Here is a 25,310-nt window from a genome sequence, read left to right as displayed (position 1 = left end):
TTATTACAAGGCTCTCGTGATGTTCTCTAATTTTCATTCGTTTTCTGCCCTCGAGTATGGAGAAAGGAAAAAAAAAGTCTGAGGATATTCGAGCCTTGACACTTCAAAAAGTATATGGGTGAGTGTCGAGTGTATGTACATTTTCTATACATACGATGTATTTATGTATCGGTGATAACATATTTAGAAGTTTTGTCGAGTGCTTCTCCCTAACGTCAGACGTTAGGTACCGCGATCCCACGCACGTGATTTCTCGAGATATTTGAACTAGTTTTTTCATCTATCGAATCGGCTGAATAGATGGATACAGATAAATATGTGATCTCCTATAAATTTGGATCTGACGTGCGACGGTCTGCGATGTAAATAACAGACGCACGTATATTGACGACGTAGCGAATCACCTCGTCCAGCGATCAGATTACACAATAAAATAACAAGGGCGAGGTTTGCTTTGGCGATGATGTCGCGCGAAAATCGTATCGCAATTGAGTGTGTAACAATGTAAAGGTACGTACGCACGTTTACGTCTACCCATATGCAATAACGAGTTTATCCTCTTGCACAGGAAATTACGTAATACACAAACTTCAATTATTACATACTCTCGTATCTGTGTGTGCACATTCCTTGGTATAATTTGTATCGTGTACACCATCGGAACTTCCGCAGAACGTAATCTATTTTTTTTTTTTCTTATTTTACTTTACTATTTACGTAATCGTGTGTCAGACGTACTGCGCCAACGCGTTGATTTTCGGAAAATCGACGCTAAGGACGAAGGAAACGAACAACTCGTACAAAGATAGACGAGATAATATTTTACCTGCAGAAACAGTTTCGCAAATGTCCGGTGAAACATTCCCAGCAAGTGTAACAAGGTCCGCACAATTCGTTCACATTTGAAAAATTCGTAAGCACCATTTTACCGCGTGTAATCGATGGTATATTTATGACACACGTACGTACACGTATGCACGACCAGTTGCTGCGATAATGCGGGTATGTATTTATTTGATTTTTATTGGACTGTTTTTTTTTTGTTGTCACTCGGCGGCGATTTAAGCGAACAAATATAAACGCGATTTTTTTCTCATTTACAGATTCTAAACGGCGGGATACAACGCGCGGACATTATTTATCAGAGGTGTGTCTCTCGCGCGAGAATCATGCAGGCCCGATGCCAGGAATGTGCTTTATCAGAAGCACCAACCGATAACAAAAGCTTATCTTCGTATTCATAGAGGTATATAATTTTTATTGCACATACGTACGCTCGTACGTGTGGGTTTTCTTTCCGATGTGTTTTTGCTCGTGTATCTCCACACGAGTTTCATCCGTCTAATTGCACCGTGTCGTACGCGTGAGAAATTAATTGGCGCACAGTTGTGCGTCGTGATTTTAATTTTCTTCTCTTCGATTTCTCGCTTCATTTCATTTATTGTTTCGTATGTAACGTATACGTACTCCATTGACAACCGGACGCTGTTATCTTTCGTCGCATCTACGATTTTACATGCGATAAGAAAATAATGAAAACTGGCGTATTCCGTTATTCCAGTCATTCGCGGTGAGTCACCGATACGTGAAAAAAAAACAAAAAAATAAAAACAATTATTGTATGCAATTCGTTGCCAGTGGAAACCTGTCGCGCATCGTTCGAAGGAAATCCAAAAAGTATGTAATACAAACAGGTGAATAAACGAATCGAAAGAAAGTCGGGGTTGACCGACTCGGACCTACTCCACGCGTGCAGGGGAATCGTAACGTGTGTATACGAAAATTGTTGGCATGGAAATACCCCTTAGATTCATCGGCGTAATTACCTCGTGGGGACCGGGGCAGAACCGCCATGTTTTCAATATCAACCTGTCCTCCCTTCCCGTCTCTCTCGATACGTTTTTTTTCTCTCTTTCTTCTTTTCTCTTCCCTCCCTCGGGTGAAATACAAATGACGGGAAGTGCAGGTGTAACGGTTTTTGACTCACGACGTGACTATCCCCGTAGAGAGTGCGGTCTATCCCCATATCTATATATATATATACAATTTTTACCCCGGGAAAGGCCGACGCGTAGGGGCCCCCGTGCTTTTCAAAGTATTTTTAAGATCCCCGTGGCTACCTGCAGGTTAGCCCGGGCCACGCTACGCCCGAAGAATTTTCCTTTTTCTTCCTCTTTATCTTTTTCATTCTATTTTACTCTCCTACGCGCTCCTCTATGGGGACCGCCGGTAGCTTTCTGAACGCGGAAACTGTTGTGCGGTAATGACAGCAGGTAGGCACAAGATCAAATAGTCGCAGGTATGAAATACGAAGACCGTAAAAATTCTGGGAGGGGAATTAGGTTTTTTTTTTTTTTATTTTTTTCTTTTCTTTTCTTCATTGATCCTATATACCCACGCACACGTACGGATGAGTATGTGGAAAAAAAGGAATCGATATCCTGCAGCTTCTTTGCAGCTTCGCACGGTGGTATGTTCGATATATATATATATGTGTGTGTGTGTGTATATCTATGGTATCTACGGTGGTATACGTACGGATAAACCTACCCATTGAAGTAAACGTGGTACAGTGAACCGAAAACTGACTGTAAGTCAAATTCCACGAAACCGGAGAACTGGGAGCCTGAATTTTTATCTCGAGAGTTTTACGTTTTTTGAGATCTTTTTTTGAAGAAAAATTGAAAATTCTTCCACGCGCAGCGTTTCTGTACAAGTGAAATTAATTTTTATCGTCTGATTATATCCGAACAGATGTGGAACGGTCTGGTTCTCATGCGAGATTGCAATTATAGTTTCTATAGATATTATTTATAATAAGTAATTGTTTGATTAATTAAAAATTGGAAAGTTCATTAACTGAAGCGCAAAATTTATGACATTACGATCCGTACGATGCTTAATTAATCGCCGTGTTGTACGTATTCGGATACATGAATACATATACATCGTTTTTATTATTACATTCTTTCCATACACATCGGCCTCGATTCGATTCATATCGCACATCTTTATTTATTCATCTGAATCCCCACTAAGAAAAAAAAAAGAAAAAAAAAAGAAAACGATTCGCTCCTTGATTTATAAGAATACACGAAGTGTTGTCCGTACATTTGAAATCTACTCTACGTAGCGATGTTGTTCGTCCTTACGTGAAGAAGAAAAAGAAAACGGAATGGAAAAAAAAATTGATAAATAATTAATTACGCATATGGAATCGATGCGTTTATATTATGTATACGACTGTGTACATATGTAGATGCGATGCCCACAGTATATTTATATTCACGTGAATTGCATACGAAGTAACCGCGTCAGTGGCTACGGAAATTCCTGTGCACGTTTGCTTGTTTTTTTTTCTAATCATACGTAAACTTGAAAAAAAAAAAAAAAGGGAAGAAGTTGGAGAAGCGCGAAATTAATTTGCGACCGTCTTTGGAGAACTCGAAACAACGTTCCCTGCCCGAGGTTTACACGTACGACTACCGCGAAGTCCTATCATAACGCAAATACGAATCGAAGCGTCGACGAGAATCCCGCTCTGACTTTTCCAAATGAATGGAAAAAAGGTAATAAACGAGGGGGAAAAAAAGAAAAAAAACCAACTGAAAAAAAAAGCCAATAATAATACCGCCGCACGGTAGTAGCTACACGACACGTGGTGCAATATGGCGATAGTGTGTCAACGTTACAGGTAGAGCATACCAATTGCTCACTCTCCCATATCGTTTCCTGTTCCAACCCGTATTCCGCTTTGGAATTAGACATGAAAAATAAAAGGAAAATAAAGAGGATGGAAAAAAATCAGAATTGAAATGAAATGAAAGAATGGATGCGAGGGTACAAAGGATGGAGATTGAACAAAAAGAAATGAAAAAAATAATAATCGAAGAACGCACGGCGACGGGTCGTCTCTTTGTTGAAGCCCGGTGGGAAACGAGCCCTTCGATGTAACGGCGCAATGTTCACCTTCTCCTACAGCCCTTTTCCCCCGCAGGTATATCAACCTTTTCGTTAGCTTTTTTTCATCGATTTCTTTGGGCCTTTTGCGTTGGAAAAAAATTAGGTAACCGGCACGTATCCCGTACGTAGCTGTACGGCAAAATCGTGCGATAAAATGGAATTCAAAAGTCGAGCGTACCGGTAACCTGATTCGGTAAAAACATGAAGCGAAAATTGAAATTACCACATTGACCTTGATAATAATAGTATACAACATTGTTATTGGCGCGTATTCACCATCCGCACATCCTCCTATATCCGATGTGCAGCGATTATATTATAGCGCTCCAGATAATAGAAAGGCAAAATGTAACAATAATAACAACATCGATGATATTATCGTTACAGTTTAGATTCCACTCGCGGATTTCGAAGTCGTGGAATGAAAAAAATAGGCAAGTATTTTATTTTGCGGCACGCACGCGGCGGCGTGTCTCATGTACGAGATAAATTTTTTTTTTATCATCGTCGTTTCCATTGCAGTTATCGTCTGGAACGTTTGTATTATTCGTAACCTCGTATTACACGTACTCATTGTAACCAATATGAGAATCCGCTCGTCGTTTCGAATGATTCGATTCTCTATAGTGTAATTTTATCAAAAGTACGCCTACAAATGTTGCGCAGTACGTATGATACGGTATAACGTTACTTCGAATAAAAAAATTCGTCGTTTTCGTTCGTTTTATCCGGCCAAAATTCGAACGGCAGGTTTTTCACCACACATCCCCTTCAAATTCAAGAAGCGAACGATCTTCGACTCGCGATCGTTGACCCAGGTCGGGTATCGTATGGTTTACTCGCGTATTCGACGTTTCATTGATTGCAGATTTGAAATGGTGGTCGGTACGTAAATGCCGCTCGAAATAACGAAGATCGGTTGAAATCCCCTTGGCGATACAACGTTCGCGTTACAGGCTCATGGGGATCGCGATTTCCTCGTAGGTATGCCGTCTACTCATAAAAGTGAAAGTGCGAAACCAACCCACAGGATTTTTGGAATTCCTCGGTCAATTGTATCTAGACGCGATGAGGAATATACGGTCCTCGCTTAACCGACGTAGAGAGATCGGTTAATAAATTCCGGAGGATTTCCCTCGAATCGAAAGAGGGAAATCCTCGTCAGGGATTTCGATCGTTGCGGAGATGACGTATTTTCCGGCGTTGGCGGGGGCAAGGGAGCCCGTAAAATCCCAGGGTGTTTTGTCGACCCTTCACCAAGAGGAATTGAGGGATCTGGATTTTTACGGGTTACTCTCTTTGCACGCTATCGCCGGAAAGTATAGCATATGCTAAAGTGGTATGGTCTATAGTGTGTTCGAGTTTGTTAGTTCTTGGGGTGCAGAAGTAAGGAAGGTATGCGCTCGCCAAGCCTTTGTCTCCTCTCGTTCTTTTCCCTTCTTCTCCTCATCCCGCCTTCCTCATTCTCCTTGTTTTCTTATTGTTTGCTTGTTTTTTTTTTCTTCCTTCTTCTTATTTCCTTTTCTCTTTTTCTTACTTCTATTTTTCCTTTTTTTCCTTACCCATTCTTTTACTTCAACGCTAGCGAGCGCGCGCGCGCGCGCTCGCCATCGCGCCCCCTCGTTCCCTTTCGAGAGAATACGGCCTGGGCCGCCACTCCTTGCCGGTCGCGGTATAAGATTAAATAAAAAGCCGAGTAACAATAAAAATAATAATGGAAAAAAAAAAATAAAATTTTGTTTAGACTGCACTCGCAACGGCGGAGTAAAATAAGAACGAAACGAAGGAAGGGGGAAATACACACCGCCTATGAATCGCGCAAGGGGTGCGTTTACAAGTTTCTACTCTCCGTCGTAGGACGATAACGATCGATTTATCGAAGATTTCTTTAGATTTGGAGTACGGAATTTCATCGATCCTTGGTAAAAGAGAAAAACCTCCTCGGGAACACTTCGTCGCGACGATGAGTAGAGGAAAAAAAAAAAGAAAAAAAAAAGCGCCCCTAACGCAGGGCAACCCTACACGCGTCCGTGTAACGCGCGATGGAGACGAAGTTTTTTGTTGATTTTTTTTTTTTTTGAATTTTTGTGCGAAATTCTATTTACTCACCTACAAATTGGTTCTGGATTGTCGGACTCAGCTAGGGTCGGGTTCAATATGTTATTGTCATTGGCAGCCGAAGATGTCGATCCTCTGGGAGATCTTGGTCCTCCTTCGGCGTCTCCTATCAGGACTTCGGTACGGCCATTTTGAAATGGACTACTGGCCCTTCTTTCACCGATTCCTCTGTTGCCCTGATTATTAGCTTGCGGCTGAACAAGAAGATTGTTAGATTCTTCGGGGCAACTCTGTTGCTTTTCCAGAGTATCCTTCTTGTCCTTCAAAACGCCCTGCTGTTGCGCGACCGCCGTACCAGATATTTCGTCCTTGTTGTCATTATTACCAGATTTATTCAAAGTCACCGATCCCTGTTGAACTTTATTAGACACTTTTGGCACGGTCCCGTTGCTCAATTTCACCGGAAATTCACTCGCCCCACGATCTCTGAAAAATAAACCACATCGATGAATCGCGTACGGTTTCAAAATTGCGAAAAAAAAAAAAATAGGAAATACAAAAGGAGAACGTCCTTTTTTTTTTTATCTCACCTGTCCTTCACCGTCACGGTAATTTGGTTGGTCGCTACTTCAGCCCTGGTTGTTATCGTGCTCGAAGACGCTCCTCCGTCCGTATTCTCATCCTGCGATTTTGACAGAGATATGAAATAATTTTCTTCCATCTCCATCTCCGTTTTCATTTTACATATTTCTCCATTTTATTCTTTTTCACTACCCGCGCGGTGCTCCGCTGGTTTTAGTAAACTAGTCTTTATAATTTCGCGGATGAATCGGTCAGAATAATCTCAGGTTGTGGATACAGGTATATATCGATGACCCAGTTGCGCAGGTATGTACGTACACATATGTATACCCTATTGTACGTACATACAGAGGTATGTACCTGAGTGCATCTAAGTGTGCCAAAAGATTTCAGAGGTCTTTTTTTTTTTTTTTTTTTACATGAGCAGCCCCGCGAGCAAAAACTACTGCTAATCATAATAATAATAATGGGGGAGAATGAGGATGTAAGCACATAACTTGGAGCAAGGGCCGAAGTAATTATACGTAGTGAATAGCCTTATGAAAAAATGAAAGAGGAAAAAAAGGAAAGATTAAAAAGCTCTTTGAGGGTGTAAAAAAAAGAGACACTTTACAAACGTCTACGATGTAGGCATGTGAGTCTAGAATGCCGATGCATGGCAGAGTAGCCTGATCTTTGCTGTATGGTACATCGCAAACATATGAATGAAAATGAATTTTCACAAAGTTCAGGGGGTCAAAAGTGTCCCATGTAATCCAAAATCCAAAGGAGTACCCCTCGGATTTTCGTCGATTTTCGGTCAAAGAAAAATATTTTATTTTATACGCTATTCTTATGTAATTTGAGCTCAGGAATCCGAATCTGAAAGCCAAAGTCATCTACTCGTGCAATCGATCAGGTAATCGTCAATTATTCGCTGTTGGGAGCAGAAAATTTATGAGACATAGCGAGTGGTTTTAGTCGTGGCCCCACTTTGATTCTTCGCATGGGTCGAAATATTCGTATTTCTCAATTCACCAGCAAACTCGAGCTTTGCTGGAGTCAGCGTAGCCGGCAGCGTAGCGCTTTGTTGTGAAACGTCACCTTCAGGGCTGAGCAGAGGTGACGCCCCACAACAAACCCCCTCGCTCGTGGCTACCTGACTCCAGTTGTGAGCTCGGGTTTGCTGCTGAATTGAGAACTTCGAATATTTTGACCCATGCGAAGAATCAAAGTGGGGCCACGACTAAAACCACTCGACATGTCTTGTAATTTCTCTGCTCCCAACAGCGAATAATTGACGATTACTCGATCGATTGCACGAGTAGATGATTTGGGCTTTCAGATTTGGATTCCTAAACTGATTATACGTAAGATTACTCTTGAAAAACCGAAAAAAAATTCGATTTTTGAGCAAAAAATAAATCATCTTTTTAATTGGGTTTAATATGCTTTTCTTACGTAATTTGACCTCAGGAATCCGAATCTGGAAGAAAAATCGATGTATCTCTAAAATTTACCGAGTTATCGCCAATTTTCAGCTTTTTGGGGTCAAAAATAAAAAATTGATTTTTTAGTCTATATTAATGTAATTTGAGCTCAGGAATGCGAATCCGAAAGAAAAAATGGTCTATCTTCAAAAATGACCGAGTTATCACCGAATTATCGCATTTTTTTGCATAAATTTGAGGATATCTCGGAGGGAAAAAATCGTAGCTCAATTTGGACAACGGATTCGTGATCCTGAGGTCAAAATACGTAAGAAAAGTGCCATACGATCAATTTTTAAAAATAAAAATTTTTGGTCAAAATTTGAAAAAATCGTAAGGGGTACCCCTTGGAAAAATCTCAAATTTTGGCCAAAAATTTTTATTTTTTAAAATTGATCGTATGGCACTTTTCTTACGTATTTTGATCCCAGAAACACGAATCCGTTGTCCAAATTGAGCTACGATTTTTTCCCTTCGAGATATCCTCAAATTTATGCAAAAAAATGCGATAATTCGGCGATAACTCGGTCATTTTTGCAGATAGATCAATTTCTCTTTCGGATTCGGATTCCTGAGCTCAAATTACATTAATATAGACTGAAAACTCAATTTTTTATTTTTGACCCCAAAAAGCTGAAAATTGGCGATAACTTGCTCAATTATTGAGATAGATCAATTTTTCTTCCAGATTTGGATTCCTGAGGTCAAAATACGCCAGAAAAGCATATTAAACCCAATTAAAAGAATGATTTATTTTTTGCTCAAAAATCGAATTTTTTTTTGGTTTTTCAAGGGTAATCTCACGTATAATCAGCTCAGGAATTCAAATCTGAAAGCCAAAATCATGCAATCGATCGAGTAATCATCAATTATTCGCTGTTGGGAGCAGAAAAATTGAGATATATTGCGATGGAATTTATTTCCTACTCAATTTGATCGACGCCTATCCCACGCTTAGAGGAAAATGAACCGAACTGAAGGGAATGAACTAATTTTCGAATGAAACTAGATGAGGCGTGCGTATGCAATGCTCAGTTAAATCAGAAAGATCACATTTTGTCACGCCGACAATCAAAATATTCATTTTCCTTCTATGCCCTGTTATTCTGTGGAACAGTGACGTCGTTGTTCCGATCATTATCATGCATGGGTGTGTACACCTGTGCTCGATGTATGGAATAGTTTTTGGTCGGGTGAATGTATCCGGTTTTATTGTAGGTATCGACGCGACGTTCTCATTGCGCCGCCATTATTGTCGAAAAAACGATTTAATGAGTATCAAAGCTGTAATGCAATGGGCGATAAAATGTGCCACATGTACAAGGCCATAAAATTCTACTTTGACGACAAAGAGCTGACGTCGTTTTTGCTCCTTTTTTCCATTACTCTAATTTTTTTCATTTCACAACTATATCCACGCTTTGCGTACAACCTTTATTATTTTTTCGTTTAATTTCCTTTTACTTTTTCTCAGTTCCGAATTTATTCGTACACACATGCTACTATATAGCTTTCGTATATCTTTGAAAGAGAAGAAATTACCTTTTGGTGAAGAATGGCTTGTATATCTCGCGGTTGGATTCTCCTCAAAGCTGTCAGTCTCTGCAATCTTTCTCTCGCTCCTCTGTGAAAAATTTGAAAAGAAATGAGAAAAAGAAATACGAAAAATCCATTATACGGATAAAACTTTCATCCGAGCTACTTATTGGACTACACGTTCTACGTTTCGTACGAAAATTGTTGTTTTATTTTTTGTTCGGATTTTTATACCTTTCCACTGCGATGACCCAAGCATCTCTGATACGCCCGGCGTTTGGTCCATCCAACTCTTCTGGAAGAGGAAAAATTAAATTTTTTTCATCTCAATCACGTTTGACGTACCTATATTGTGTTTTCTTCTAATTGCTTTTATCGACAAAGTACGCAGAAACCTATCGCCGGATAACGAACGTCGTCCGGTTCGTCTTCGTCGATGAATTTTATCGTCGATAAATCGACGAAGTAGTTTTTATTATCAAAATCTTGATGATCGTCATCGTCATCAATTATAGTCGAATCGCTGTTTCGCCTCGATCGGCTCCTGTCGCAACCGCACCACATCAGACTGTTGTATTTTTATTTTTCTAAGTTTTCTTTTTTCTACATTTCCACCCTGTCATCGATCAAAACCGTCCCGCAATGATCGAGAATAGAGAAAGAACTGATTCGTATATTTAGAAAAATAAAAGATCAATCGACACTCACGGACACGTTTATTTTTGGATCACAGTACCACCTACATGGACCGGTGCAATCCGATAAACTCGGATCCCTACTACCACCACTACTTTGGGATGCAGTCGAGTTCAACGCACTTAAATAAACTAGATTTCAATTCGCTCATTCAATTCGCTCGAATATCATATAATCGTTATTTGATATTTTTCCAGGTGACTATCCTATCTAGCTCGTGCTCGTAAAATTCAACGTGCGAATTACGTCGATATGCGCGATCGCGATATCGTATGGGAGCGAACACCTCATGCATGATTCTTACGTGCTTGATTAGAACACGTGTGCATCGTAACGTAGAGGAAGGCAAATAAAAGAAAAGAAGAAATACAGTGCACAGGTGTGTGCTACTTATTGTTGAAGTTTATGTAACCGTATGCATAGCTATGTATACGCCTGTGTAATTTGCCTGTAATGAGCATATACCTGCAGCTAGTCGGACACACACGATCGAGGTTTGGCAATTCTCCTGTAATTCGCTGACGATTAATGAATAGTTTTGATCAGGCTTCACGAATACCGATAAACTTCAAAAATGTTTTTCACATTTCGTAATGATCTTATAATAATCACATACCCATATGAAAAATATGCACATGTGCCACATACTGCATGTACGTTATATAAAAGATACATACATTCACGTATACGATATGCATATTCATAGCAGATATGGCAAACAGTAAAAAAAAAAGGGAAAAAACTAGGCGTAAAATTATAAAATCAAGGGTAACTGCTTTATGGTCGTGAATTTTTTCCCCCCTTTTTTTTTTCTTTTAACGACCGTGCTTATCGTAATTTCCGTACGGTTTTTCCATGGTTTGATTTTCCACCACCAGCTGGACGAGGGATCTACCATTATTTTTTATTCATCGATTTTCGAACATCATCGTCGTCATTCAGATTATGTAATTTTTCCATCTTACATTTTTCTTATTTCTTCATTTTATTTTCGAAAAATTTGGTACTTTTATAACGAAGAGTAGCTCATTCAATTTCTCGTTTTTTTTTAATTTTCATTCGATTCGCACGAATATAACGTGGATCGAATCAATCAACGGTTTCATTGAATCGAACGAAATTTCAATGAATTGATCGATCGATTTTTTTCTTCTTCTTTCTCTTCTCACTCTGGATAAATACGCAGATTATAGATATTTTTTATATTTATCAAACAACGAAAAAAAAAAAGAAACCGAAAAATCATCTCAACATATTTTTTTTAAATGTTATGTCGTGCTGTGTGCAGCTATACTATAGCCATAGGTATTGAGGTATATAAGCGTATACGGCATGTATAGCGTAATAACTCGGTGTGTGTGTGAAACCAGTTTTCTAACTGTATTCAACCGTGTACATTTATATACCTATGTGTAGTATTATACATATTGCAATGGGACGTTATAACCACACCGTTTATAATATGAGAGAAAATTTTTTTAACATTGCCTGCGGAAAACCAAAGATAGAAAAAAAAAAAAGCAAATTTGATTACATTTAATTAAAATGAGTAAGAATTTGTTTTTAGTTCCAATTATTAATTTTTTTTTTTTTTTGTACGAGAAAGTAGAATACCTCAAAATTCCATCCCATAATCCGTTCGTTGGATAATTTTTATTTGTTTTTTGCGACCAACGCTTCAAAAATCGATAATATTGTTTATCGGTCCGGGTTCACAGTGGTGAGTTTCTTTTTTCCTTTTGTAATAGAAAAAATATTCAATGCACCGATTCCCAGCGAAGGATCCTTGGGCTATGAGAGGTGTAAAATGTGTCTGATTTATTTCTTATTTGTTTGAATTTTTATTTAAATAGATTTTTTCGCTCTTCTCCGGTGCATATACTTATATCATATCCACACTATGCACCGTACGTGTCCTTCGAATGAGTAAAACGCGACATAATAATTCCGCAGTAAATAATATATCTATATATGAACTTATGATTATCTATTATGTGCCACTCTCGTGTGTACATACACGCGTATAACGTACGTATACATATATATATATATATACACGTGCGTAGTTAAATTATCCTTTAACTTTATTGTTATTACAATTCCGTTTTATTTTGTTCTTTTTTCACAACAATTAAACGGACAAATTTTCAAAGTACCACATCACCGGGTTTCCGCCCATCATCGCGAAATCACGTACAGATATATGCGGTACACGGAGTGTGTATTATATCTCGTACACGTATGTATGTTGGTTTATTTTACATGACGTACTCAAATTATTTATTATTATCATCGTCATTATTATTATATCACTTGAATCATCGTCGATGATTATTCCAATATTATACCGCGTTTAAAATATTAGCGAGGATCTCATCGTAACGCGGCAAACATCGATTTTGCAACACCCGATTTTAATCCAACCTGCATAATGCACAATACAATCATAATAATGATAAAGTGAGGACAGCCGATTCCCTAGATGGTTGTTGTTGTTGGTATCGTTGTTAATGTTACGAGGATATTTTTGTTCGTTGAATTAAGAACTTCTTTTTTCCTTCTAGTTTCTTTTTCTCTTTTACGTATGCGATAATAAAAATTAAATCGTCGGCCGCAACGTACGAATTATAACATATGCACCGTTTGTTTGTTTTTTTTTTTTTCGTTATATTCTTCCTCTCTTCTTTTTTTGGGTGTCGAATGAACTTTTTCGGATTTATTTTTAGTTTCTTTGGTTTTTCGTTCTTCACATATACGCATCACATGATTTTTTTTACAACATTCGAGACGGCCGTATCATTGAACATACGGATTATGTACGGATTATAAATGTGATATGAAATGAAATGAAATATTCATGATTCGTGTAATCGATTAATTAAATTATTTAACATTTTACCAGGCAGGGGAACGAAAATATCTAAAACAAGCTGTTATACGCGAGACAGAACCAATACTGGATAACTGTATATCAACGTGGAGGCAACAGGCTTTCTCTCCCACCTCCGGTAAATATTATAAGGTAGGTGTATACAGGTATATATGTATGTATGTGCGTGTATATAATACCTATCCAACTGGTGTACATATCCTTGGCGATGCTACTACGTTTTTTAGATTTTTCGATTTTCGTTTGTCTGTTTTACTACATTCCCCCGGAAACTGAAGGATCCGGTGAATTTTTTTTTGAAACCTTGGTAATTTTTCATTCGCTATCGGCCCATTGTCCGCGAGTAATTCCGTTAGCGTAAGTCCAATAACGCACATCACATACACCTGCGGTATTCCAACTGATTGATCAGTTGATTGAATTATGCTTCGGTGGTATTTTTGCCGGTATTTTATTGTTGATGCACGTGAAATAAACTCACCCATTTTGTTTCCACTTCTTCTCCGGACCCTCAAACATATCGTTCGCGATTTGATGCACTGAAAATAATTTTTCTTTTTCAATCTCATTAATTTTCGACCAATTATCCACGATTAACGATCGAAGTGATAATCGGGAAAGCATAACAGCGTGCAGGAGAGAGTGAAAATTTTTGTATCTGGATATTTTCAAGACTCGAAAAACAAAGAGTAACATTCCAATCCAGTCGTAATCGTCTTGTAACTGCATCGTTTGAAATTTTCCAAATTTCACACAAAGTTCCTTATGCAGTATCAAATTCCTCGTCACTCGTTACACGTGTAATAAATTATTATATTTTTCATCTTCTCTTCGAACGAATATAAATCAAACCATTTCATATTGTATAACATTTACCTGATGAATATGTTGGATGACTTCTGAGTGCGTAGCGTTTTCCAAGGTCCGTCCATTCACTTCTAAAATCTCATCACCGACCTCTAAGCTATCCGCATTATCGGCAGGCGATCCTAATTTTCAAAGAGATAAATAATTTGTTGAATCAAAAACAACCGTCGTTGAATCGAATCAATTTTTTGTTCGAAAAAGAAACACCATTATTTTATATCCATGTGATAGTAAGCCCGAGCTCGTGTACATTTTTTCATTCTCATTTCTTTACCCCTTTTTGTCTTTTCGATATTTGGCTTCGAACCAAGTTTTTCGTTTGCAAGCTACCCTTGAAGCTGCTATGATCATATTTGTGTGTCTCTATGGTAACGACTCAGAAACTTGGCACGCGTTTTCCAAAGCACGTGTAATCGTAGGTAAGCTACCTATATCCCCACATTATGGATGGGTAACTTGTGAATTGTGATAGTAATTTTTTTTCCCTTACCTCTATTTCATTTGCAGAAACATAAAAAATAATTTCAATTCAAAATCAAAACTCACCGTACAACTTGACTTTTCCATTGTGATTCATCAGTATGATGATGTATCCACCCAGGTCCACCATCTTTTAATTTTTTTTGTTATTCAAATTTACTAGATTTTTATATTTATACACATATATATGTATACGGTAGATCATTTACGAATAAAATTACAACGTCACGTCTCTTATCTTTTTTCATCTCGTCATCGTCGCGGTTTTGTCGTTTTTCAAAACGATTATCTCACTCGAATTGTTGCGAACATTTTTTAATTTATGTGTATAAATTTTGATTTACTTTTTTTTTTTTTTTTTTGTTTTTCTCGTTTTTCCCCCCTTTCAAATCATTTTTAACGCAAACGTGTATCAATGTTGTGCGATCATTTGTGCAGCGGTTTTCATAGGTATAGTACAACAACAGCAATAATAATAATAATAATAATAACAATAATCATAAAATACGAATTATTTTCTTCGTTTCTTTTCCTTCCTTATTTCTCTTTATTTATCTTGTCACCAGATGGATTGATAATAATCGGAGCTTTACTCTGTTATGCAAAGATATAATATATGTATAATTTATTACTGCACTATTATACATGGATAGAATAATTTTTTTCTGTTTTTATTTTAGTTTGTTATTTTTTATAATTACATGTATTTATTTTATCTACGATATAATATCAGCTCGATTTTGATTTTATTAGAACGGACATATTAGTATTTAATGTAAACTTTATTTAAAAGTAATTTTATTTTATTTTATTAATTTTGTTATTATTTTTGGGTTTTTTTTTTTATTGAATTTTGCTTTTAACAAACGTTGATTTCAAGACACCCCACGTCTATTGCAATACGTCAACCAACGCACTGCAGACATAGGTTTACTTTTGCTTTACTTTATTTCCTTTTCCTTTTTCTTCTATTTTTTTTTTTTTTTTTTTGTTCTGTTTAATCGAGAGAATTATCCAATCAATTAATTATAATATGTTTCATAACTCTCGTTTAAAGTTTAGTTTTCCTCCCCTAACCACAAACAAATACTAAGGCAAATCGCATATCAACGATCACTTGATTTGGATCCTAAATATTTTTTTTTTATTATGTATACTTTATTCATATTATTATTATATTATTATTATTATTATTATTATTATTATTATTAGTATTAATATCGTTACTATTAATATTCTGAATTTGGCACCCTTGATCCGGGGATCAGGGTTTATATGAAAGACAGGTTTTCCTTATAATTGATATATATGTATATTTAACTATACGATGGCCTAGAACCTCGTTCGGTTATTTTTTTCTTGTTATTTATTTTATGAATATTTTTTCTCTGTCAATTAGACGATGGTATATTTGATAATATAATTGTTATTTTATAACGAATAATCAAAATTTGGGCACCGCACGCTGGGGGGGCCCCGTATTTGGGCCCCTCTACATCTCGATGCGCATAGGTTTGTCAAATATTATTAGTTAAAGATATATATAATATATGATGTATATGTATATATATATTTTTTTTTATTGAATAGTCAATATGGACTTTTCGCGTTTGATTATTGTTTTCCTTTTTCTTTTTTCGTTCGTTCGTTCGTTCGTTTTTTCCTCCTACTTGTTTTACAACTTCGGTAATTATTAGGGGTAGAATTTTTTTTTACTTTTATTTTCCATCATGATATACGATCCCGCTGAACTATGGCCATTGTTTATTCTCTTCATTGTAATTTGTTTCTCCAGCCTTTTCGATTCGTCCACCATGTCAATATATCTATGGTATAATACTTGCTACGGGTGATGGAATGTGTTGTAAATTTTTTACTCCCTCTCTCTCGGATGGTGAGAAAGAGAAATGAGAAAAATGACTAATGTTATTTATTTAAAATTAGCTTTCAACGAATGACCCGATTCTAATACGTCAAAATTGCATTTGTTGGCCTCCTCATTATTACTATCGTGAATTTTATTTATTGAATTTGAAATATCATTCAAAACTGTTCTTCGCGATGGGTGTATACCAATTCTATGATCGTGGTATAAGTATTCTGGCGCACTACACTTCGTTGAAATAATCATTTTAGTTTATTTTATTTGATTTATCTATTTATTTATTTATTTTCCTTTTCTTTTACCTTTTTTTTTTCTTTTCTTCCTTCGATTTATCTAATTCATTCATTTGATTCCATTTCATTCAGATCAATATTGATAATAATATTTAACTTGCACACAAATAACGCCCGCACCTTGTACAGAATCCCCCGTTTTATTCTAAAAAATATATGTACACCAGATCTTTTAACCTGCGAAACACTTTCTTCTACCCGATCTCTTTAACCATCGTTATCGTCATCATTATTTTATCAATAATATCGTTATTATTATTATTGTTATTATCGTTATTATTACGATTATCAGATTCTTTCCACCCTATATTATAGTGAAATAATCAGTTGCATTATCATTAATATATGTACGTAACAAAACTATTTTTTCTTTTCTCGTACTCGAAGATACCCCGTCACCGCGTTCATTTTTCGTTCGCTTGTGTGTGCGTGTGTTTTTTTTTTCTTTTAATTTTTTATCTCTTTTTACAATTGAAATTCTTTATTTTAACATTCGTTCTCTTTGTTGTTCGTTTTCGGTAATTTCTGTTATTTGTTATAATAATTTATTTTCCATCCGCCGTTTTTTTACCCCCAATGTGTTTTTAGCTTTTCGGTTGTTCGATACCTATTTTCTTTTCTTATTTTTATTTTTAATTCACGTAAGTTGCGAAGGTTTGCGCGAATGACGAAGCCACCTTCTAACACTGAGATTCGTGCGAAATGCACACGGCGGAGAGGAGGTGAGTCGAGAGATCAATATAGGGGGCCCGATGCTGCCAGTCTGGCTCTGCCTCTGCCTTCTCGTAGGGGATGATGCTTTTCGAGTCGAGACTCGATACGGCGCATCGCCCTTATTCCACCTACCCTACCAAACTACCAACCAACCTTCCTTTATAACCTTTCTATACCCTACGCCATTGGGAATTTTATCGAAAACCCTCTAGCGCAAAATCTCACCGTGATATTCAAGTACCAATTCGCTACTACCATTTTCCATTTATACTACAGGATATATACATTATACCTCATACTTGCATTCAACTTGACCGAGTTTTTTTCACCCTTCCCCCTCGACACGATTTTATTTCATTCTCTTTTTTTCCTTCCTTTTTTTTAATATTATTTTATTTATTTTTTCTAATGTGCACACGCCCACCTTTTCACCTGATTTCTACGTCACTTTGAAAAGAAAACTAAAGATAAGCTGGGAGCGAAATGCAGTTGAGAGACTCTGAATTTGATTCATTAAATGTTGGGGTTTTCAACCCTTTTTTTCTCCTTTTTTTTCATCGTTTTCGTCAAAAAATTACAGAAATAACCAGCCGCGGCGATCGACCTGCGAAAATTTGTTTTCTTCCATGTGGTTGAATAATTATTTTCTGTCTCAGTTAACTCGAGGGCACCTAGCTTCAGACTAGCATGGGCACGTAGACACTTGTAAATGAGACGAGGTACTTGGAAAATGCTACGGACGCTCCAATTTGAGGACACTTACTTCGGACTTGTTGCTTTATACCCTGCAAGGGACAACACATTAACATATAACATGTATACAGGTTCCTGAACCAAAAAAAAACAACACATTCCATTCAGTTTTCTTTCTTCTGAAACGAATTTGAAAATTTTCTTCTTCTCTGACTGTGACAACACTAACATCGCAATAAAATCAAAAATCAATTTACGTCGTTGTATTACGAAATTTAAAATCTTGTAACGAATAGTGAACATACTCGGCTCTACTGTTGAATAGAGGATAAATGAAACGTTGAAATATTTTGAAAATTATACCTCGAAGCGTTTAAGCCGACTCTTCAACTCAATGGAACTACATTCAGTAGGCAGATTTTCAAATCTCCCGGCATCCGGGGTGGTTTACCGCCTGACAGAATGCAACTCTTCACGCACCGGGTTTTTAATTTAGAAAAAAATCCGACACGCCCTCTGTGTTGTTATTTGGTTTGAGATTTCATTTGACAGTTCAATGATAGCATGGATCAACATGGATTCCTAGCTCCATGGATGATAGTAATTGTATTATGTAAAGATTAAACAGTTATTTGAAGTGTTGACAGGGATTTACTTTGATTTTGAGTATATTTTAATTCAGTGGAACGTGTAGAATCTTGGATAATCTAACCTGGATTTTTATCCATGCAAAAGTATGAGACTAAAGAAATTTTATCTCAATTTATTTATTCACAATTGTACCGAACAAAATTGCATATTTGATCAGGATTGATGCGATGTTTGTTATTTGTCGTTTGAAAGCTTCAGCGTTACTTTATGCAAATCAAACCCGAATCAAGGATTGTTCCACTAACGGAAATCATTAATTCACACACAACCATGCAAGTGACTAATCAATTTATCATACCGCTTCATCTAATCTGCACATAACAATGCCTCACTCACTGCAGTCATTCTACAATTCTACACACAATCATATATTCTAATTGATTTTGGGCTAGATTAGGAGATCAGAATATTAGCCAGTGTTATTCATTAGATATTCCAATAGATCCTTAAATTTGTAAATAGTTGGTAGTTTTTCTTTTGATGAAATGATAGAACTGCAAAAAATCTATTAGTCATTTGATGTGTACGTATATTATTTACCTCTCCATAGTCGTCATACAAATACTCTGACCAATCCAAGCAGTGCGATTTGAGTCGTATGTTTACGTTTTCCCTTGTCCCATGCAGATAACAATATTTCCCCCAGTGAAAATATATGCGCGTTCGTGTTTGACTCCGCAGTATAGTCTGGTCTGACATCAGTCTTTGTCTCTTAACTACCGGTGCAAGATGTTTCGCTCATCGAGTGTTTTAATTTTGGGACTATTGGGTACAGCCTTAGGAGTTGTACAGTATCAGCCTGAAGCTGTGCACATTGCTTATGGAGGTAGATTTTATTATTATATTTTCATCGAATATTCAATATCTTCGTAGCTTCATTTAGTATCATTTTATTATCCATGAATTATTGTACTTGACAAGATGACATCCATGACATATCGGTCACTTGGAGTACGATGGATGAAACAGCGGAATCCATCGTCGAGTATGGAATTGGTGGTTTTGCTTTAACTGCTAAAGGAAATTCAACTCTCTTTATCGATGGTGGCAAAAAAAAGCACAAGCAATACATTCACAGAGTTTGGCTCCGAGATTTAACACCCGATAGCAAATACAGTGAGAGTTTATTTTCTCCTTCATTATCTGTAGTTTTTGAACTTTAGCTCAATCTTGATTCTTGATTTATAGTGTATCATGTCGGGAGCGAACATGGATGGTCCGATTTGTTTTATTTTTCAACTCCACCAGAGGACCAGAATACGTGGTCTCCTCGGGTTGTGATATTTGGTGATATGGGTAATGAGAATGCTCAAAGCTTGACGCGATTGCAGGAAGAGACTCAGCGTGGTCTTTACGATGCGGCGATCCATGTAGGTGATTTTGCATATGATATGAATACTAATAATGCACAGGTTGGCGATGAATTCATGAAGCAAATTGAATCAATCGCTGCCTATCTGCCGTATATGACTGTTCCTGGTAATCACGAAGAAAAATATAATTTTAGTAACTACAGGTATTTAATATCTTCACAAATATCTGTCATATCGATGCATGAATTTTTTTTTTATACTCGTTCGATTTTTACAGGGCTCGTTTCACAATGCCTGGCGATTCGGAAGGGCTTTGGTACAGTTTTAATATGGGTCCAGTTCACTTTGTTGCCATTGAAACTGAGGCTTATTATTTTATGAATTATGGACTAAAACAAATGATCAAACAATTCGAATGGCTCGAACAGGACTTGCGCGAAGCGAATCGTCCTGAAGTCAGGTATAAACCAGCTCTTTTCTAAACTGATGGTCTGTTCCAACTACTCGCATCTATGGAAATATATTAATTTATCACAGAGCTAAACGACCATGGATCGTTACCTACGGCCACAGACCCATGTACTGCAGTAATAGTAACGCCGACGATTGTACAAATCATCAATCGTTGGTCAGAGTTGGATTACCGTTTTTCAATTGGTTCGGTTTAGAAGATCTGTTTTACAAACACAAAGTGGATCTTGAAATATGGGCACACGAACACAGCTACGAACGTACCTGGCCTATGTACAACTTTAAGGTATAGCTCTACATATTTTGATAATAATTTGTATTTTTTCATCTGTTTGACACCAGAATTCTATTTCCTGTTTTTGATCTATAGGTGTATAACGGATCGTATGGAGAACCGTATAAAAATTACAAAGCTCCTGTTCATGTAGTGACAGGTTCGGCGGGTTGTAAGGAGGGTAAAGAAAAATTTATCCCCGTTCGACCATCGTGGTCTGCTTATCGAAGTTCCGATTATGGATACACAAGAATGAAGGCTTTTAATAGAACTCATTTATACTTGGAACAAGTCTCCGATGACAAGGAAGGCGCAGTTTTAGATCAATTATGGTTAATCAAAGAAACTACCTGGCCACAATACTCTATGGATTAGTCACAAAAAACTAGAAGGTCTATTTTATTTAATAAGAAGCAATGATCGGTTCAACTTTTAATTTTTTACTACGAACTTCAATTTATCTTTACGTTAAGGTGCATGCAATTGGGGATCATAACTAGGAATGTACGGAAATCAATGATAACGACATATACTGTATGATCGTTTAATTGTTAAAACATAAATATATGTATATATAATAATATAGTTATTATAGTGTATAATTATAATTTCCTATTGGCATAATGTTATTTGTTTTCATTCGTTTTTTTTTTTTGCTTTTTTCATTTTTCTTTTTTCTTTGTAAAGGTTTATCTTTCATTTTTTTATCATTATTATTATTTTTTAATTAATCAGTATTCAATTTATTATAACAGGGTGAGAGAAAAAAAAATGTATACATGTATATAATATCAAAGCGAAACTGACGTTTCCGTAAATTTTCAACATTTTTTCTCTTCAAGATACAATTTGCGATTTATAGCAGAATAAAAAATTTCAATAAATACTTCGGATGAGTGTTAATCGTAACTTTTGTGGATTAGTTATTTTTTTTTTCACTCACCTAAAACCTCATGACGTGGTAATAAGATATTTATTACTAGGCATTAATCATGAATAACCCATGCTATTGAAAAAGGCTTTTTTGCAGGTAATTTTATACAATTATTGATGTCCCGGAATAATTCCGTACATGATTAGGACATATTCGGATTCACGTTCAATCTCAGGTGAGTCAGCAATCTGCAATTCCCCTCATTCTACTATTATAAATAGTTTCTTTTTTTTTCTCTTGTATTTCATATATTTATATTTTGAATGTAGAATCATGAATCAGGAGATGGATTGCATTTCATTTAAGGAATAGCTCAATAGTACCTATATATACTCTGAAGGAAAAAAAATCAGAGGCTACAGAGCACCGAATCACCATACTTAACGTTGAGAAGTTTGAAGAAGACTCCATGCATAGTATAGGGTCAGCGATTGATGGAAACTATCGATGACGTAGCTGCTGAATGACTTTCCTGATATGAAAATTGAGGAAAGTGTTCTTGTTCTTCCGCAATTGAATTCAAACCACCTCCACTTCCCAAGCATCCTTGATCCGGAGGCGTTAGTTCGACACTTTCTCCAGTGAATTCGCTGTCGAAATACCGAGTGTCCGTTTCCGATGTTACTTGTGGCTTGAAAGGTGGTGGAATTTTCTTTTGCTCCAAGTCCGACCAGTCAATTGGTGAGAAAAAGGCATGATTCATGATATCCTTTGCATCATTTGGACCACCTCCCAATCTTCTGCTAGGATCCTTTATCAATAAACCTGGGTATGACGACAGAGAATGGAATAAATAAAATTTTCATGTTTCTATACAATATCTATCTGCATTAAAGTCGCAATCAAAGTTCACTTACCACCGAGCATATCTTTAGCCTCGTTACTGATGGCTCTTGGAAATTTAACTTCCTCCATAATAATGAGCGTGAATAGTTTTTCATGGTCTCTGTTGTAAAATGGTAATCGGCCGCACATCATTTCGTACATAACAACTCCGACCCCCCACCAATCTACGGCTCTGCCATAGTCATTGTCTTCAAGTACTTCTGGAGCTAGGTACTCCGGCGTTCCGCAAAATGTCTTTGTAGTCCTCCCTTCAACAGATTCAAAATATGAGAATGTTCAACGCGATAAATAATGTATTCACATTAGACGATTATCCTAGCAATACCATATGTAATATCTTCTTTGCACAGTCCAAAGTCTGCTATTTTTATGTGTCCATCTTTATCGAGCAGAAGGTTTTCCAATTTTAAATCACGGTAGATAATACCCTGGTGATGCAAATATCCTAGCGCAGATATAATTTCTGCCCCATAAAAGCGTGTACGATCCTCTCCAAATAATCTGGACCGACTGAGGTGGAAGAATAGTTCGCCGCCATTGACATATTCCATAACAAAACACAGCCTGTCAGCTGTTTGGAAGCTGTACTTGAGGGACTGATAAAATAAATGATTCACATAGTTAACAATCCGCAGAGGGAATGCAGCAGATGAATGTCAACAACACGTGATTTACGTACGATTAAAAAAGGATGACTGGTCGTGCGGAGAACACGATTTTCTGTAAGTGTATGTGCGACTTCGTCTTTGCGGATTATTACTTCCTTTCGTAATATTTTTATAGCGTATAAGTGACCGGTTGCTTTCTCACGGCACAAAATCACCTTGCCAAATGTTCCTTTACCCAACACTTTCAAAAATTCAAAGTTTTCCAGGGTCTGAAATATCAGAGATCGTACAAACGTTAAAATTTTGGAACCTGTAGAATTAGAATTACAAGCAAAAAAAGAGATACACTTGCCACTTTCTTTTTTCCAGTACTTTTACTGCTCGATGTACCCTGTACACTGAATTTTGCCGATAATTCGTCAATACTACCGCCGTCACTGTCTCCTGATACAACTCCTAGAGAACCACAGGAATCAGATCGTGCACCACCCGACAACTCCATATCTACATCTTCCGACGAGGTGGATGGCTGCATCACTTGCTCTAATTGGTCCTGACTAGCTAGCCTGGCTGCCACGTATCTACACGTATTTAACCAAGTTAATATTTTACCTGACTTGAAAATTTATGGGATGTCTTGTCACTGGTGTAATAATACCTGATAGCTGCAACCCAAGCCTCTCTTTCTTGTTCAGTATCGACGTGAAACGTTCGTTCGATAACTGTGGTCCATTGCAGGCCTCTAATAACAAATGTGAATGGCTTAGGCCTGTCAACAGACATTATTTGACAGCCGCGAACTGTAAAATTATTCAGTGGCTGTGCTGCTGTGGCAACTTGCTGGTCTGGTTTAGTTTTGAATCCAACCAGTGTTCCGTCATCTCGAAGAACAAAGTATCGAGATCTCCAGTTCTTTATGTGTTCACCTACAATCAAAATTCTTTATTGTCGATCGCTGGCTGATGGACCGTGGCATTATAAGAAAAGTATACACAGTATCGAATCATTGGATCAACAGTTCAGTAATTTGCGTATTTAAGAATTCGTGCATCCAAGTTTGTATGCATACATGCGGTGCATGAACGAATATGAGTGCATTGTGTGTACGTGTGTATTCCATACCGCGTTTTTGAAGCCAGCCCTCCTTGACGACCTGCTGACCGTCCCCGGGCGTCACGACGCCCATCGCTGCGTCCCCCATATCCCGTCACGAATTTCACTCGGCCAAGAGTGATAATTTTTCTGCTTCGACTTTCTTCAAAGACCTTTTGCAGTGCAGTATAAATTGATAAAATATTTAGGAGCAGGCTACACTGTATGCACTGCACACAAGCAAACTTTTATTTTTCAAAATGACGGGGCTTGCACATTTTATCCATTTGTTTGCGCAGCATGCTAGAAAATCTTCGTTGCAATAAACTGCATGAAAATAATTTTCATTCAATCGTTGGCGCACTCAACATTTCTAGAAATAATACATCTGTGCCTATCGTACAATACGCACTACACTACTACTGGTCCGCCATTAATTACTGTGCAGCAGGTTAGTTAGAATGGTTAGAACGCCATTCGGTAAGGCTTTTGAGGAAGGAAACTCAAGCCCATCGTATGTTTGGACAAGTTCAATGAAAGCGCACAAGACCGTTGGCTGTTCGCATTCGCACCAAAGTTCTCGCATAAGCATCATCCTATTTTCGTAAATTCATGTCGTTCCCTGCTTCAGGACTTTGTTGTAGGAACCGCGAAAACCATTGTTGATGATTGTTGTCAAATGTTGCGGTTTGCATTGCGTCGCCGCTATCTACTATGAGCGTGTACCGGTGTAACGAACAGTGATAATAGTTGGCAGATAATTGTTTAAAAAGGTTAAAATGTCCACATCAAAATATTCTGTCACTCTTGAAGAAGCGGAAACAGAATTCATCAATCTGCTAGCAAAACTCGACCCAGTAGAGCATAATTCATTTTTCAATTTCATAAAACAACGTTGGATATTGCCAGATTTGGCGAAGGGTTTCAACACGATAGGTTAGATCGATCATAGCAGCGAATATGTAATTTGGATTTATATTAATTTGTCTTGTTGA

General features: G+C 37.2%; 3 protein-coding genes and 1 long non-coding RNA gene across 9 annotated transcripts in view; 1 reads left to right on the top strand and 3 right to left on the bottom strand.

Annotated features, from left to right (window-relative positions):
- The window catches only part of LOC105685455 (protein PALS1), a 34,876-nt gene extending 18,089 nt beyond the window's left edge, over nt 1–16,787 (bottom strand). Inside the window, exons 1-7 of one of the 4 annotated variants that reach the window (XM_012399534.3) lie at nt 14,608–16,787; nt 14,071–14,183; nt 13,676–13,733; nt 9,843–9,903; nt 9,615–9,696; nt 6,612–6,703; nt 6,073–6,507 (exon numbers count right to left, since the gene is read on the bottom strand). In XM_012399534.3, the coding sequence (XP_012254957.2) occupies nt 6,073–6,507; nt 6,612–6,703; nt 9,615–9,696; nt 9,843–9,903; nt 13,676–13,733; nt 14,071–14,183; nt 14,608–14,671 (905 nt within the window). In that variant the 5' untranslated portion in view covers nt 14,672–16,787. Of the gene's footprint in view, nt 1–826; nt 1,111–6,072; nt 6,508–6,611; nt 6,704–9,614; nt 9,697–9,842; nt 9,904–13,373; nt 13,546–13,675; nt 13,734–14,070; nt 14,184–14,607 lie in introns of those variants that run through there. The other 3 variants (XM_012399539.3, XM_048651589.1, XM_012399535.3) reach the window with 3 other exon arrangements.
- On the top strand, nt 1,109–21,420 carry LOC105685457 (acid phosphatase type 7). Of its 3 annotated transcripts, XM_048651599.1 has the most exons (8): nt 1,109–1,246; nt 13,207–13,326; nt 19,459–19,603; nt 19,699–19,893; nt 19,966–20,293; nt 20,368–20,550; nt 20,628–20,847; nt 20,932–21,420. In XM_048651599.1, exons 3-8 carry the CDS (start codon nt 19,507–19,509, stop codon nt 21,208–21,210), a joined length of 1,302 nt encoding a protein of 433 aa, XP_048507556.1. In that variant the 5' UTR covers nt 1,109–1,246; nt 13,207–13,326; nt 19,459–19,506; the 3' UTR covers nt 21,211–21,420. The 3 variants fall into 3 exon arrangements, with proteins under 3 accessions (XP_048507556.1, XP_012254963.2, XP_012254964.2); XM_012399540.3 differs by lacking the exons at nt 1,109–1,246; nt 13,207–13,326 and adding an exon at nt 18,710–18,860; XM_012399541.3 differs by lacking the exons at nt 1,109–1,246; nt 13,207–13,326 and adding an exon at nt 18,710–18,860 and having other exon boundaries at nt 19,405–19,603.
- On the bottom strand, nt 17,165–18,613 carry LOC125500149. Its single transcript, XR_007277357.1, has 2 exons — nt 18,490–18,613; nt 17,165–18,218 (listed from the first exon to the last, which is right to left on the bottom strand). It is a non-coding gene; the product is annotated as an uncharacterized LOC125500149 (long non-coding RNA).
- LOC105685657 (RAC serine/threonine-protein kinase) lies at nt 21,366–24,804 on the bottom strand. The gene is made up of 7 exons (XM_012399953.3): nt 24,346–24,804; nt 23,882–24,149; nt 23,576–23,804; nt 23,295–23,492; nt 22,941–23,211; nt 22,627–22,863; nt 21,366–22,534 (listed from the first exon to the last, which is right to left on the bottom strand). Exons 1-7 carry the CDS (start codon nt 24,422–24,424, stop codon nt 22,194–22,196), a joined length of 1,623 nt encoding a protein of 540 aa, XP_012255376.2. The 5' UTR covers nt 24,425–24,804; the 3' UTR covers nt 21,366–22,193.
- Nucleotides 24,805–25,310: the final 506 nt, after the last annotated feature.

The sequence above is a fragment of the Athalia rosae genome, chromosome 3, assembly GCF_917208135.1.
Source record: "Athalia rosae chromosome 3, iyAthRosa1.1, whole genome shotgun sequence".
NCBI lineage: Eukaryota > Metazoa > Arthropoda > Insecta > Hymenoptera > Athaliidae > Athalia > Athalia rosae.
Note: the sequence above shows the minus strand (reverse complement) of the source record. Positions and strands in the feature narration are given on the sequence as shown.

Excerpts from the sequence above, each read along its gene's own strand:
- LOC105685657 (XM_012399953.3), bottom strand. The coding sequence starts at position 24,424 with ATGGGGGACGCAGCGATGGGCGTCGTGACGCCCGGGGACGGTCAGCAG. Across the intron at positions 23,805-23,881 it reads GCTTGGGTTGCAGCTATCAG|ATACGTGGCAGCCAGGCTAG; the intron begins GTATTATTACAC and ends AAATACGTGTAG. Across the intron at positions 22,864-22,940 it reads CAAAGAAGATATTACATATG|GGAGGACTACAAAGACATTT; the intron begins GTATTGCTAGGA and ends AATCTGTTGAAG.
- LOC105685457 (XM_048651599.1), top strand. The coding sequence starts at position 19,507 with ATGTTTCGCTCATCGAGTGTTTTAATTTTGGGACTATTGGGTACAGCC. Across the intron at positions 19,894-19,965 it reads AACACCCGATAGCAAATACA|TGTATCATGTCGGGAGCGAA; the intron begins GTGAGAGTTTAT and ends CTTGATTTATAG. Across the intron at positions 20,551-20,627 it reads GCGAATCGTCCTGAAGTCAG|AGCTAAACGACCATGGATCG; the intron begins GTATAAACCAGC and ends AATTTATCACAG.